This window comes from Sturnira hondurensis, unplaced genomic scaffold (assembly GCF_014824575.4).
Source record: "Sturnira hondurensis isolate 20B ecotype Veracruz unplaced genomic scaffold, ASM1482457v3 Scaffold0014302, whole genome shotgun sequence".
In the NCBI taxonomy this organism is placed as follows: domain Eukaryota; kingdom Metazoa; phylum Chordata; class Mammalia; order Chiroptera; family Phyllostomidae; genus Sturnira; species Sturnira hondurensis.
The window spans coordinates 4925874-4939075 of record NW_028086933.1 but is presented as its reverse complement, the minus strand read 5'-3'; the positions used below and the strand labels follow the sequence as shown (position 1 = coordinate 4939075).

General features: G+C 43.9%; 1 protein-coding gene across 3 annotated transcripts in view; it reads left to right on the top strand.

The window, feature by feature from the left end:
* Window positions 1-11471, top strand: part of ARID5B (AT-rich interaction domain 5B) — a 179893-nt gene extending 168422 nt beyond the window's left edge. For all 3 annotated transcript variants that reach the window (XM_037062697.1, XM_037062699.1, XM_037062698.1), the window contains 2 exons: window positions 1855-2053; window positions 5418-11471. In XM_037062697.1, the coding sequence (XP_036918592.1) occupies window positions 1855-2053; window positions 5418-7571 (2353 nt within the window). In that variant the 3' untranslated portion in view covers window positions 7572-11471. The remainder of the gene's footprint in view (window positions 1-1854; window positions 2054-5417) is intronic.
* The last annotated feature ends 1731 nt before the right edge of the window (window positions 11472-13202 follow it).

Below are 13202 nucleotides of genomic sequence, written 5' to 3'. Positions count from 1 at the left end.
CCCATGGCAACCAAACAAAAGTCAAACAAACCTATCTGCCCCGGCAATAAAAATATGTATTCACTGAAGTCAATGTAAAATATTTCTTTCCAATTTAAAATATGCAATGCATTTGGCTCCTGGATAAAAACCCCCAACCTACCGATGTGGAAGGGGATGAAGTCCCTGGCAGAACCACACAGATAAAAGGAATTGGGGAGAATGTTGGGACTTCACAGATGAGACAAATAAATTCAAGTATGAACAAGATTGCTATTTTTTCCTCTCTTCTGCTTAGTTATGCTTTTTATTATATAAACATTAACTGTAATATTACAGTGGGAAGCAGGTATTTGGCAGCCATGTATTATTTTAGTAAGTCTACATGGAGAGAACAGTTTCCAGTTTTAGCAGCTGTAACATGTTGAAACTCAGTTTGTAATGGGATCTGAAGATAACTATTCCCCGTGGGCTCTGTTGATCTTCGAGGCTGGCCCCCTGCCAGATGCAGGGCTCGAAACGATTACTCACGCCTCCTTGCGCATACCTTGTCCGAGCATGCTCAGTAAGTGAATTTTGCTCCTAATATGCTATAAATTGGGATTTGATTTTCCCATCATCTACTTGGTATTGAACTGAAGAGGGAAATATTATGATCGCAAATGTCCCCATGTCTGTACTCGCAAACCTGAACAGTTGTGTGTGTTTAAGTAGTTGAGGCCCAAATGGCGTAGTAAGAAACCAATTGCAGGATGGCTAACAAATACCCAAACCAAGGAAGTTTCTGCCTGGCAGTCTCAGTTTAAAAATAATTAGGGTTCCCGATATTTGAACAGATGTATGTTGTTTATAAGCCAAGTACATTTTCTTCATTGAGTCAACTTGCCTTATTTAAAACAAATTATGTTTGCTGTATTAAAGTTCATATTTTTAAGGCTGAGTCTCGTATTAATCCCACAGTGAGTCATTAATCATACCAAATGCATTATAAAAACTTTAATCACTGAAGTTGAAACTGAGATTGTAATGCAATCCATCCCTTTTAATTACATCAGCTATTTTTCCCTTTCAGATCAAGAGCTACGTTGCAAAGGGGAAACAGATTAAAACTAGAGCTGTTTGGTGTTTCTCTTTTTGGAGCAATTTTATGTACTTTGTATGAAAATGTATGGAATTAAAATGCTTGAATTGTTCAGCCCTCTGATTTTTGTGGTGGGAGTAGTCTGTCTACCTTCCTTCTTACCGAGGCCCTCTGTTCCTCGGCACCCCCAAAACAGAGCTAGCTCCTCATGCTGGTCACCTGCCCTCTCAGAGCTGCTGGGTAAGACCGCTGTCTCAGCCACGCTGTGCTTGCCTCCCATTAACACCTTTGTCTTACCTGTCTGGTCTATATTTTGACATGCTGAAAATATCATCTTTGGAGATGAGCACGAATAGATTCAAACCTCATTCGAATGGTGTGGCTCTCAGGCAAATTTTTTAGCCTTTCTGGGCCTCCGCTGTCTCATCAGTTGGCAGGACAGTGAATAAACAAGCAGCTCTCATTATCGCTGCTATTAGTATTGTGATGTTGTTGCCGGCACTACGTGGGCTCCGTGGGCAGTGGTGGTGATCGGACATGGATACTTCCATTGTTACCCTTGGTGTAGAGACTCACAAAAAACAGAAAGTGGTCTTGCAAAGATGTCTGTGTCACCGGGTACTGGCTTTGAGTAGGGAAGTAACCATGGAGTAAGTTTCTAGAAAAGCATTGGTGTCACTGGAAATGAAGTCATGCAATAAATTGCTTGTATCGTAAAAAGAAAATAAACCCATAACATCGATGCTAATGGAATTATCTTCCCTGATCGACCACCTCTTCTGATATCCTTTTAGATTAATCCTGCCTTATGAAAGGTTTATTAAAGGAGAGGAAGACAAGCCCCTGCCTCCAATCAAACCTCGGAAACAGGAAAACAGTTCACAGGAAAATGAGAATAAAACAAAAGTGTCGGGAACCAAACGCATCAAACATGAAATGCCTAAGAACAAGAAAGAAAAAGAGAATGCCCCAAAGCCCCAGGATGCATCTGAGGTGAGTTACTTTCTTCCACAGAAATACCTCCGTGAGATGTGTCCTGCCTCAGGGTCTCCCGGAGCCCTGCATCCGTAGCTGTGACCCTGCACAGTTGCAGCACTAGACGGAGCAGTCAGATCTTCAGAGCTGAAAGGCAGTGTGTGGCACGGAATGGGATAGGCCAAGAATATGATCCAGAAAGGTGCGAACATCCCATAGCAAACTGGTGGCAACCACTGACTCTGCGATAGAAGGAGCCAGCGCTTCATCTCTGTGAAGCCAAGGGACTCCGGTTTGAAAGCTGTGGCCTCTCTGCTGTTCCCCAGCGAGTCCATCCGAGGAGCTGGTGTGACGTTAGGACACATTTCGTGGGTTCTAGCAGGGAGGGGCATTGAAACTGATGTGCTGTGTCTCTGCCAGACCGTCCTGAAAACTTGAGAGACTCCTTTGCCTCCTTGTAATTGACCTCTGGGCAGCAGCCTTGGGTTGAGACCAATTTAGAAACATCTTAAGTACATATTATTTATGGGGAAATTTTGAAATGGTTCCTCTGAAATCATTATTATCTCTCATGTTAACAGGTAGTGTCTGAACCTTTTAAAACAAGCCCCAGCTACCCACAGCCCCCAACAGCTCTTTGGTGAAAGCCATTAATGTCTGCACAGAGCCAGCCATGGAGGCTGGCCTGGGCTCTGTTTCAACATGAATAATAAAAACCCTGCTGCCTATAAAAAAAAAAAACAAACTTAGCAGCCACATTTGGAGACAGCATGTTCTAGGATTCAACCCCAGAGGGAATTTTGTTGCTGATATTAAACACCCCCTAAAAAATCAGGTTTATAATGAACACATAAGAGACTCCCTAATTAAACACTGGTTTAAAACACACACAACACAAACACTACAACAAGCTCCTAATGAGAATTCAACTTACTCAGCTGTATCCTGAGTCAGAAGGTTGCATTAACACGAAGGCAAATTTTATTTTTGTTTTCATTTTTGCTTCACAATTATTTTAAGCTCTAGTAATTAAAAAGGGGGTGGGGGAGGGGAGATGATGCAGAGATTTCTACACATCTGCAAGCTTGCAACATACATGGCCAAAAGCAAGGAAATTCCAAGTTAAGGCTTACATTCCATTCTTCGTTTATCCTGTTTAGCCTGGTGATTTATTATAGGATTTTGGATCAGTGAGTTCTATTAGATGCCATGTGTACAGTGTTGCCAAAGCACCTGGGGGCACACTGAGGACCAAGAGGACAGCCGGCCTTTGAATGGCTCCACTCTGGGGACGAAGGTTCAAACGGTTGGTCTGTGGGTTGTGGAAGGACTCCCCAGGCCCTGCGCTGAGCCCATCAGCTTAGGCGATGACCATTGTCAGACGTAGAGCCAGACCACCTGTAGTCCATATCTTAAAGCCTTAAGGCTTCCTGTTTCCTCTAGGTCCCAACAGTTCCCTTCAGGGAGCCATCGGTGTCTTGCATGTCAAGGGTTAGTATGATCAGCTCATCTGAACTACCCAGGATCTCACACTCTCTTCAGGGTTGACCTTAGAGTAAGAATTGTTCCCCACCTTCAACACAGACCCAGGTTATTAACCAGGTATATTTCTTCCCATTGATTTTGTGTCTGAGTTTTTTTAGTGAGGGCTTTATTGTTGTCGTTGTTTGAATTGTTCTTAACTTTTGACATTTTCAGTATGAGGCAGTGAACTCAATGGAAATAGGAGGGCTTATAAAGAAGCCCTTCTAGTCCAACCTGATATCTTTAAGTAATTGGACTGCATGTTGCCTAATGGGAAGGAGCCATTTAACATACTAAAGGCAGATCAAAATATTTCATCCTAGAGAAAGGATTCCTTACCTTTTTCCATTTAGCTTTTAAAGACCTCCCAAACCTGTTTACAGCCAAAAGCGTAGAACTCCATGTAACTGAAGGCCTAGGTCATAGAAACTTGGTGGAACTGAGCATCCCCTGCAGCCCCACTTCAAACCACAGAAATCCAGAAACCCACCAGAAACTGGCATTTAAATGGAATTTGCTTTCTTCCTTGCTGTACTCATTTTGCTGTATTTTCACATAATGTAAAAGCTCAAGGGACCAACGATGATTGTTAATGTAGAACAGGTCATGATATTTGCACTGAAAAAGTCAGGTATTAGTACATAGAAATGAAAGATGGTGCATAAAGTCTCATAGGTATAATACATCCCTAAAAACGGGGATATCTTTAAGTGGCTTTGAGGAGAAATATCTGTTCAATGAGTGTGATTCCCTGAATTTTTGTTCCTGTGCATCTTTACACCAGCATCCTCAATGTTACCCAAAAATGCTAATGGGATCGGCACTTCTTTTCTTCATAAAGAACAATGTTCGTGGGATGAGATGGAGGTGGGGAGAAAGACTAGTTTCATACAACTGTTTTGGGACCATTCTCCACTAAGACACGTAAGGGCAGAAAGACAGAAGTTTTGGAAGAGCTTGTCAGTCAGCTGGGTCACAGATGGAAAGTTAAAATGACCTTCCAAGGTCATCATTTGCACAGCTACATAATGCAATGAATGGGTCGAATTGTGCCCACAACTTCTGTCAATAGGGACATGTAAAGAGCATCCATCTCATTGACTACAATTTATTTCAGGGAACAGAAAAGCTGGATTCGTGGAGCCGCTCACTGCCCGAATTTTGACAACTTCATTTTTAGCCTTAACAGAAATGTAACTTGCTGTATAGCCCAGGAAGACTTAGAGCCCTTCTGTCCCTTAGGTAGACGGGCTGGTGTTGCAGCTGCATCATTTTTCAATATTTTAGCTTATCTACGCATCTGGCACTGAGTAGAAATTGCTAATGCGTAAGCAGTGCTAATTTTATACCTCAATTTGGACATATTAGGACAGGATAAGCTCTCTCAAAGAAAAGCAAGGAGTTACAGTGAGTTTGTTGTTGACATGGGGGTGGTTAGGCTTTTGAAAGAGAGTTGCTTTAAAAAAAAACTTCCTCCAAAGTGTCATAAAGCACAACATGTAATTTAAAACCCATTTGGATAATTGACTGATTTGACAAGACGACAACCTCAAAATTAAACTACATATTAGAATCAAGGAGTGATATGATTGTGTACCATCAGAACGTAACACTTTGGTATTTTGATAAGTGTCTCATAAGGGACTAAAGTGAACATGCATATTTCCCCTAATGTTTCTGTAATTTAGATTCTTTGTTTAGAGCTGTGATTCGGGAGTGATCAAGCTTTACAGAAACTCCGTGAGCTGATTGACAAGCCCATTTTCAAGAAAAACTGCTGTGTTTAATATTTTATTACATAGCAAAATGTGTCAATGCATTGGGGCTTTCTTCTGACTGTCTTGCAATCTTTCATCAGGTTTCATCAGAACAAGAAAAGGAGCAAGAAACTTTAAACCTGAAAAACAGCACTGAGCCTCTCCCAGCAGCAGACGTGAAGAAGAAAATGGAAGGGTACCAGGATTTTGCATCGAGGCCCCTGGCGTCTGCAGCGGACCCAGAGAAGGACAGCAAAGCAGATCAAGGTGCCAACAATGAGAAGGTGGCTGAGGAGACAGGAGAGAAGGGGCCTGCACCCCCACTCCCGAGTGCCCCTCTGGCCCCCGAGAGAGACCCAGGGGCTGGCAAACAGTCTCTCGCCTCTCCCAGTGCTCTTGTGGACTCAAAATCCGAACCCAAGCCCTGCTGTTTTACAGAGAGCCCTGAGAATGAACTCCAAGACACATCCTTCCCTGGCTTCCCCAGCACACAGCCGCCACTGGCAAACCAGAGCGAGATAGACGATGACAAAGTGCCCGCAATGGCGGATTACATCGCCAACTGCACCGTGAAGGTGGACCAGCTGGGCAGTGATGACATCCACAATGCACTAAAGCAGACCCCAAAGGTCCTTGTGGTCCAGTCATTTGACATGTTCAAAGACAAAGACCTGACTGGGCCCATGAATGAGAACCATGGGCTCAACTACACCCCCCTGCTCTACTCAAGGGGCAACCCGGGCATCATGTCCCCGCTGGCCAAGAAAAAGCTTTTGTCCCAAGTGAGTGGGGCCAGCCTCTCCAGCAGCTATCCCTATGGCTCCCCACCCCCTTTGATCAGCAAAAAGAAACTGATTGCCAGGGATGACCTGTGTTCAGGTTTGTCCCAGGCCCACCACGGCCAAAGCACTGACCACATGGCGGTCAACCGGCCCTCAGTGATCCAGCATGTGCAGAGCTTCCGGAGCAAGCCCTCTGAGGACAGAAAGAGCATCAACGACATTTTCAAGCACGACAAACTGAGTCGATCGGATCCCCACCGCTGCAGCTTCTCCAAGCACCACCTCAGCCCCCTTGCTGACTCCTATGTCCTGAAGCAAGAAATCCAGGAGGGCAAGGAGAAACTCTTAGAGAAAAGGGCACTGCCCCACTCCCACGTGCCCAGCTTCCTGGCCGATTTCTACTCCTCTCCTCATCTCCACAGCCTCTATAGACACACCGAACACCATCTTCATAATGAACAGACATCCAAGTACCCGTGCAGGGATATGTACCGGGAATCGGAAAACAGTTCTTTTTCCTCCCACAAACACCAAGAAAAGCTCCACGCAAACTATCTCTCCTCTGTACATCTGCAAGACAAAAAGTCAGCTGCAGCAGAAGCCACCACGGATGACCAGCCAACAGATCTGAGCCTTCCCAAGAACCCACACAAACCCACGGGCAAGGTTTTAGGTCTGGCCCACTCAGCCACAGGGCTCCAAGAGAGCAAAGGTGTCTCCCAGTTCCAGGTCATAAACAGCCACAGTCGAGACTGTCACCCCAAAGCCTGTCGGGTATCGCCCATGACCATGTCAGCTCCTAAAAAATACCCTGAAGCGCTCTCAAGGTCAAGCAAACCTCATCACGTGAGACTGGAGAATTTCAGGAAGATGGAAGGCATGGTCCATCCTATCCTGCACCGGAAGATGAGTCCTCAGAACATAGGCGCAGCCCGTCCCATCAAGCGCAGCCTGGAGGATTTGGACCTCATGATTGCTGGGAAAAAGGCCCGGGCTGTGTCTCCCCTGGACCCATCCAAAGAGGTCTCCGGGAAGGAGAAAGCCTGTGAGCAGGAGAGCGAAGGCAGCAAGGCGGCTCACGGTGGGCATTCTGGCGGCACATCGGAAGGCCACAAGCTCCCCCTCTCCTCCCCTATCTTCCCAGGTTTGTATTCTGGGAGCCTGTGTAACTCGGGCCTCAACTCCAGGCTCCCAGCAGGGTATTCTCATTCTCTGCAGTACTTGAAAAACCAGACCGTTCTTTCTCCACTCATGCAGCCCTTGGCTTTCCACTCACTTGTGATGCAAAGAGGAATTTTTACATCACCAACAAATTCTCAGCAGCTGTACAGACACTTGGCCGCGGCCACACCTGTAGGAAGTTCATACGGGGACCTCTTGCACAACAGCATTTACCCATTAGCTGCTATAAATCCTCAAGCTGCCTTTCCATCTTCCCAGCTGTCATCCGTACACCCCAGTACAAAACTGTAAGCCCAGCTCTGCCCAGCATCCCACATGGTGTGTTCTAGAAGAGCTTCACTCCTTACCCTGGGGGTGATGGCTTGTAGAATTAGAAGTCAGTATTTCTTCTAATCTGGGGGTAAGGTCAGTTCCAGCCAAAGCGGCCGAGAGAGGAGGCGAGCATGCCTGATTTTTCTGGGGCGGCACCAGCCTCAGCTGATCTGTCTTGAGTCCCTTCCAACACAGATGCCCCCCGCACCCCAGACGGTTCACTTCGCACAGGGGTCTCGTGAATGGATTTATGTGTATCCATCCAGGAAGAACTTCGAGGAGCCCTAGTTCCCATGGTCAGGAAACAATCTGGGCAAAAAGGGGGCAGGCATTTCAAAGGAAGGGGCAAGGAGGACTGGCAAACCTATGCCATGGGATGCCCCTGTTTTCATAAAACTCTCCAAGGTTCAATCAATGCAATGTATAGTGAAACTTCAATCGATCTTTTGTTTTGACACTATTAAACAATCCAGAGAAGTAAACACTGTTAAATTGACTGTATATATTTGCTTCTTTAAACTACCCGTATCACTGTTTGCTCTCCTAATTTATATACAGGTAGTTCCATTTTCTCCCGGTTCCTTCTTGTCCCTTTATTATTATTTTTTTTTAATTAAACAGTATCGCTTCTGTTTGCAGGTCTTCTGTTTCTGTTTTGTTTTTGTTTTAAAGGCTGACTGACTGTCCTAGTTGTTGATGTGTGTCTGTAATTTTTTCCACATCTTATCATTTTGAGCAGCTTTGGGTGGTAAAGTTATTGTTTACAAATTGAAGCAACTGATTCTAGTGGAACAAATGAAAAAGAAACATTTGAGCACATCATAGTGCAAAGAACGTTCCTTTGCAGACCCACAACTTCTGGACTTTGTTCCTCATAAATGGCATAGTTGAAAGAGCTCATACACTGCTTACCCGACCAAATGCTTTGCTTTGAAGTATTGGGTGATGTGAAAATATTGAGCATTGTACTTACCTTATCTAGGCTGTGAAACTGTTCTACATACCAGAGAAATCATAAAAACAAAAACTTCACTGGCAGCAAGCTGCCGAATAACAACAGAGTCTAGAGGACATACTTGTGGGCTGCACAGATATTTTAGGAATTCCAGAAGTTAGAACAGGAGCCAGGATGATTTACATTGGTGTTGGCCCTGATCCCTCTAAGCAGTCCGGGAAAGGGGGTTGGGAAGAGGATGGAGCTTGACTACCCAGAAGAAAACGAGCAGCCTGATGCCCACGCTCCAGGCACCTTCCCTGGGCTGTGGACTCTGGGGTAATAGGTAGTCCTGTTGCCTTCATCACATTGATTTCTTGTGGTTTCCAAGAAGAACTTTCCAGGCCACATGTGTGGAGCTAATTGGCATACTGGATTATCCATTCAAAAGAAAGTCATCCTGTTTGGGTTTCCTGGGCATGGGTTTTATGTGTATATTCTCACATACGGTGGTTGGTGTCATGTTTGTGACCACCTGGCAATACAGCCCACTTTATAATTTATTGTAGTGTTGGAAAGAAAGGGTCAAGCTGTGCAAGCAGACAAAATATATGGAGAATGTATACTGTCATTCTTGCCTCTTCATTGCATTTGCTGCCAAGTTGTAACATCCAGGTGGATGCATTTTCTAAGTGTGTTAAAAGTTGATCCACGCAGCGAGTGATTTTCTTTCCAAGTCCCATCCCTGCTGATAAGAACGCTTTGATGAACTCCCAGCCAACCCTCCCCTCCCCCAACACTACCAGTAGGCATTAGGACCATAGTTAACCACGTCTTTTACCTCTGAGATATTTAATTCTATGAAAATTGATGACAATTTTCAAGTTCTAAATAGGTAACTCAACTGCAAAATAATCGAAACTGGTAAACAACGAAACTGCGGCTCTTAAACAAAGCCATGCATGCCGTGCATTTGTATTGAAATGTCTCCATGATACGATGCCAAATATTCAATGTAACGTACTTAATATCCAAAGGTGGAAACAAAAGAATGTAGAGATCTAGTGTTAAGAGTTCCATTTGCTTCAATTAATTATTTACCTTCCTGTGGAATAATATATATATATATATTTAATAGAACCATAGATAGACTAGTAGAATTTAGATTATAAATGTGTGAGTGCAGATTGTCCTGCTATTGCACAAGATAGAGGGGTGGGGATCTCAATTCCAGCTGGCAAAACGCTAACCAGGACGGATACTAAGAAAGTTGCACTAGATTGAATGGTCACAGAATCAGAGGACATGGAAGATGAAGCGAACTCCGGTGTTTCTGCGGCAGACGTGAGCTAGATCGGACGTGGTTCCTATGAGTTTTTTTCTCAAAGGAAATGGGGGGGTCGTCTGTCCCTGGTGGAGCTCACCTATCCATTTGGAATATGGGGCATTTGTTTTCCCCACTGGGATGATTTCAGTGTGCTTTCATCATGTTGGAATTCGATCACACCATTTTCAAACAATGTTAACATAGTCCAGCTTTTGTTTTTCTCTTCTCTTCCAAGAGGAGACTCACTGTTTCTGTCTGAGGAAGCTCATACCCTCAGCAAAACATCAGGACAAATAAAGCGAAATGGGGGCACACATTCCCAACAGGAGCAGTGTGTTATTTGTTTTAAAACTCCACACAGAGATCTTGGACATCTTTCAAAAAGACCATTGAATTCTTCACTGGCTGAGAACTACATTTTAAAAAGTCTTAAATAGGGCTTTGTTTGCATTGTTTGAGTTCAAGGGGCCTTATTATTGAATGGAATTGCACAAGCCTTTCTTTGTGCAATCAGACCATTGTTATTGGTAGTTCTGTAAAGGAAACTGTGGGATCTAATTGGCAATGGAGTCATAAATCTATTTACTGAGTGTGGCTTCCAAGAAATGTTGCAATTCAAAATGCACTAAGTCTGTGATTTACTGGAGATTTGGAGATTCTAAATAATACTTTTTAAAAGCCTTTCCATGCAACTTCTGATTTAACTTTTGGCAACTCAACATAAAAAAAGAGAGAGAGAAAACAGCCCAAGTTTCAGAATAAAGTATTCTCCTATTAAGTGATTGGAACTTGTAATATTTGCCACAGGACTGACTTATTTATTTACTAGCTAGAAGCTCTTAAGTTCACTTGTTTATCAGGGCATATACAGAAGGGTTTGTTAAAACTCAATGTTGACTTTACAACTTTCCGACCTGGTGCATGAATTCTCAAGTACTGTATTTCACTGTGTTGGTGTGTCTGATGGAAATTTCGAGGTGATCCTACAAAAATATTTTATGTAGTGTGCCTTCAAAGAGAACCATTTCTTTCTCTCCACTTGTGTCCCCCGAAGTCACATTTGGTGGTGGTCAGCCAAGTCCCATCTGGTCCAGTTTTACTCTTGTCCCAGTTTGAAAGAGAAACGGGAACAAGCGTGCCCACACCATTGCAATGATTATCTTGAGCACTTCAATTCCAGTGTTGGCTGTTGACGTATTTGATATTCTGCTTGTCTCCCCATGGTTGAAATATGTCTGAAGAATAGCAGCATAATCTCTTGGCTGTTTATACTTTTTTAAATTCTCCTGTGTTGTACATATTGTATACTTTTGGTGATTCCAGCTATGTAACCTCTGCTCTGTAAGGTGATTATTTGTATATAGCAACATGGCCCAGTGATATTATATAGTTTCCCAATGGAGAGGTTATTGAGTAACCTTTGCATTAGTTTAAACACTACCAGAAGAATGCTGAGCCAACTATAAACACTCAATTTTGTATGTTTTCCAAATTGTACTTATTACTGCTTTTGATACTGTATTACGTGCCAATAGTTTCCCAATCACATAGCAGGCAAGAGATATTTTGTACTTTTTGATCCACTGTAATATTTAATAAAAAATGTTACTATCTGTTTCCTTCTGGGTCCGAGTATTCTTTCACTTCTTCCCGAGGAGCCGCGTGGCCTCACCAGCGTACTTTCTACCCCGTTGTGTCCAATTGGACGATAGCAATAATAATGGTGATGATGAGGAGGTCTGTCGGTTGTTAACCTACTGAGTGCTCAGTTGGCATCCAGTATCTGTAATCTTCACAATGCCGCAGAAATGTGGCTATGCCCACTTTACTGCTAAGAAAACTAAAGCTTAGATAGGTAATTCAGCTTGCCTAACATCACCTGAAAACAGAATGGCAGAGTAGGATTTGAACCCAAGGCTTCTAGGTCTGGGACTTCCTTCATATACCATACTCCTCTCCTGGCAGATAGAAAAAAAAATGTACTTCATTTTTTGTCCACAAAGATTTACTTGTGCTTCAATTGCCAGGCATAGTGGTAGGAGCTGGGAATACAATGTGAGTGAAAAATGAGTATTGTCTCTGGAGCTTGTAAATCTTATGGGAAAGATTATTAATCAAACAGTCACCCATGTAAATACAAACCTCCGCCTGACCTAGTTCTGGGGAAGGGGAGTGTGATGATTAAAGTGACAACCTGAAGAGGAAGTGGTGACTAAACTGATACTCAAGGATGGTTATCAGCTGACCAGATACGGAGTTGGGAGAAGACTGGTCCAAGCCCAGGGTACTATCCGAACCAAGACCCCAAAGCAGAAACAAGTTTGGCTTATTACAGGAGTTGATGAGAAACCTGTGTGACAGAAACATCTTTCATTGCAAGGTCCAGGGAATGAGGCAGAGCGAGGTTGGAGAGTACAGCAGGGTCAACCCAGTGCATAGGTCCCAACTGAGGAGCACTTTCATCTTTATCCTAAGCAAGAAGAGCTTTAAGCAGGGAGATGACGTTCAAATTTGTCTTTTTCAATGTTGCTCTCTGGCTGCTGTTGGAAGGCAGATGGAGAGAAATCTGAAACCAAGATGGTCGTTATTTCCATTCGGGGTGGTGGAACGGAAGACTGGACACTCTTACGAGGTTCTCAGAAGGAAGGATGATCAGACTTGGTGATGGATTAAATGGGACAACAGATGGATGCTCAGGAAGGATTGAAACACTAGGAAAACAGCATGTTCTGATGTCTGGTGATGATGGTCCCAGATTTGTGATCTTCCGTCCCCTTAGTCCTCTTCGCTGAGCTTCCCCTGGGTTTTGCTCAGGTTATTACTAGTTGAAATGAGGCACTCACAGAGTAGCACCCCATGTGCACCCTTTTGAACGCTCCCAGAGGTGGTGGGGAGGGAGAGCATGGACAGATTTTGATGAGTGTCTTGGATTACAACCCACATCATCTGATTGGGGTGGACTTGGAATAGAAGAGAGTAAGCTGCTAGCAAGCATGTCACAGCTCAGGGGAGGACATGTCTTGTTAAACAACACAAGACCGTTTTGCTTACTGAGGTTGAGATCCTTACCCTGCCCGCCCTCAGGCCAGCAGAAGTCGCAGCAACATGTTAGGGGCCTCACCCTCGTCTTGCTGGCAGTCAACCTTTGATTAATCCAACACCCAACACAGGAAGAACCCTTGGCCCCGTGGTCTCCTTGCTCTCTCATTCTGATTCACATGTATTGCATCATATCATATGAGTTGTTATGAATACATCAAAACAGTGTTCTTCCATCTATGACACATTCAGCATCTACAGATCTGGCGTTGAGTCATACACAACAGGAAACATCATGATAAGTTATCTA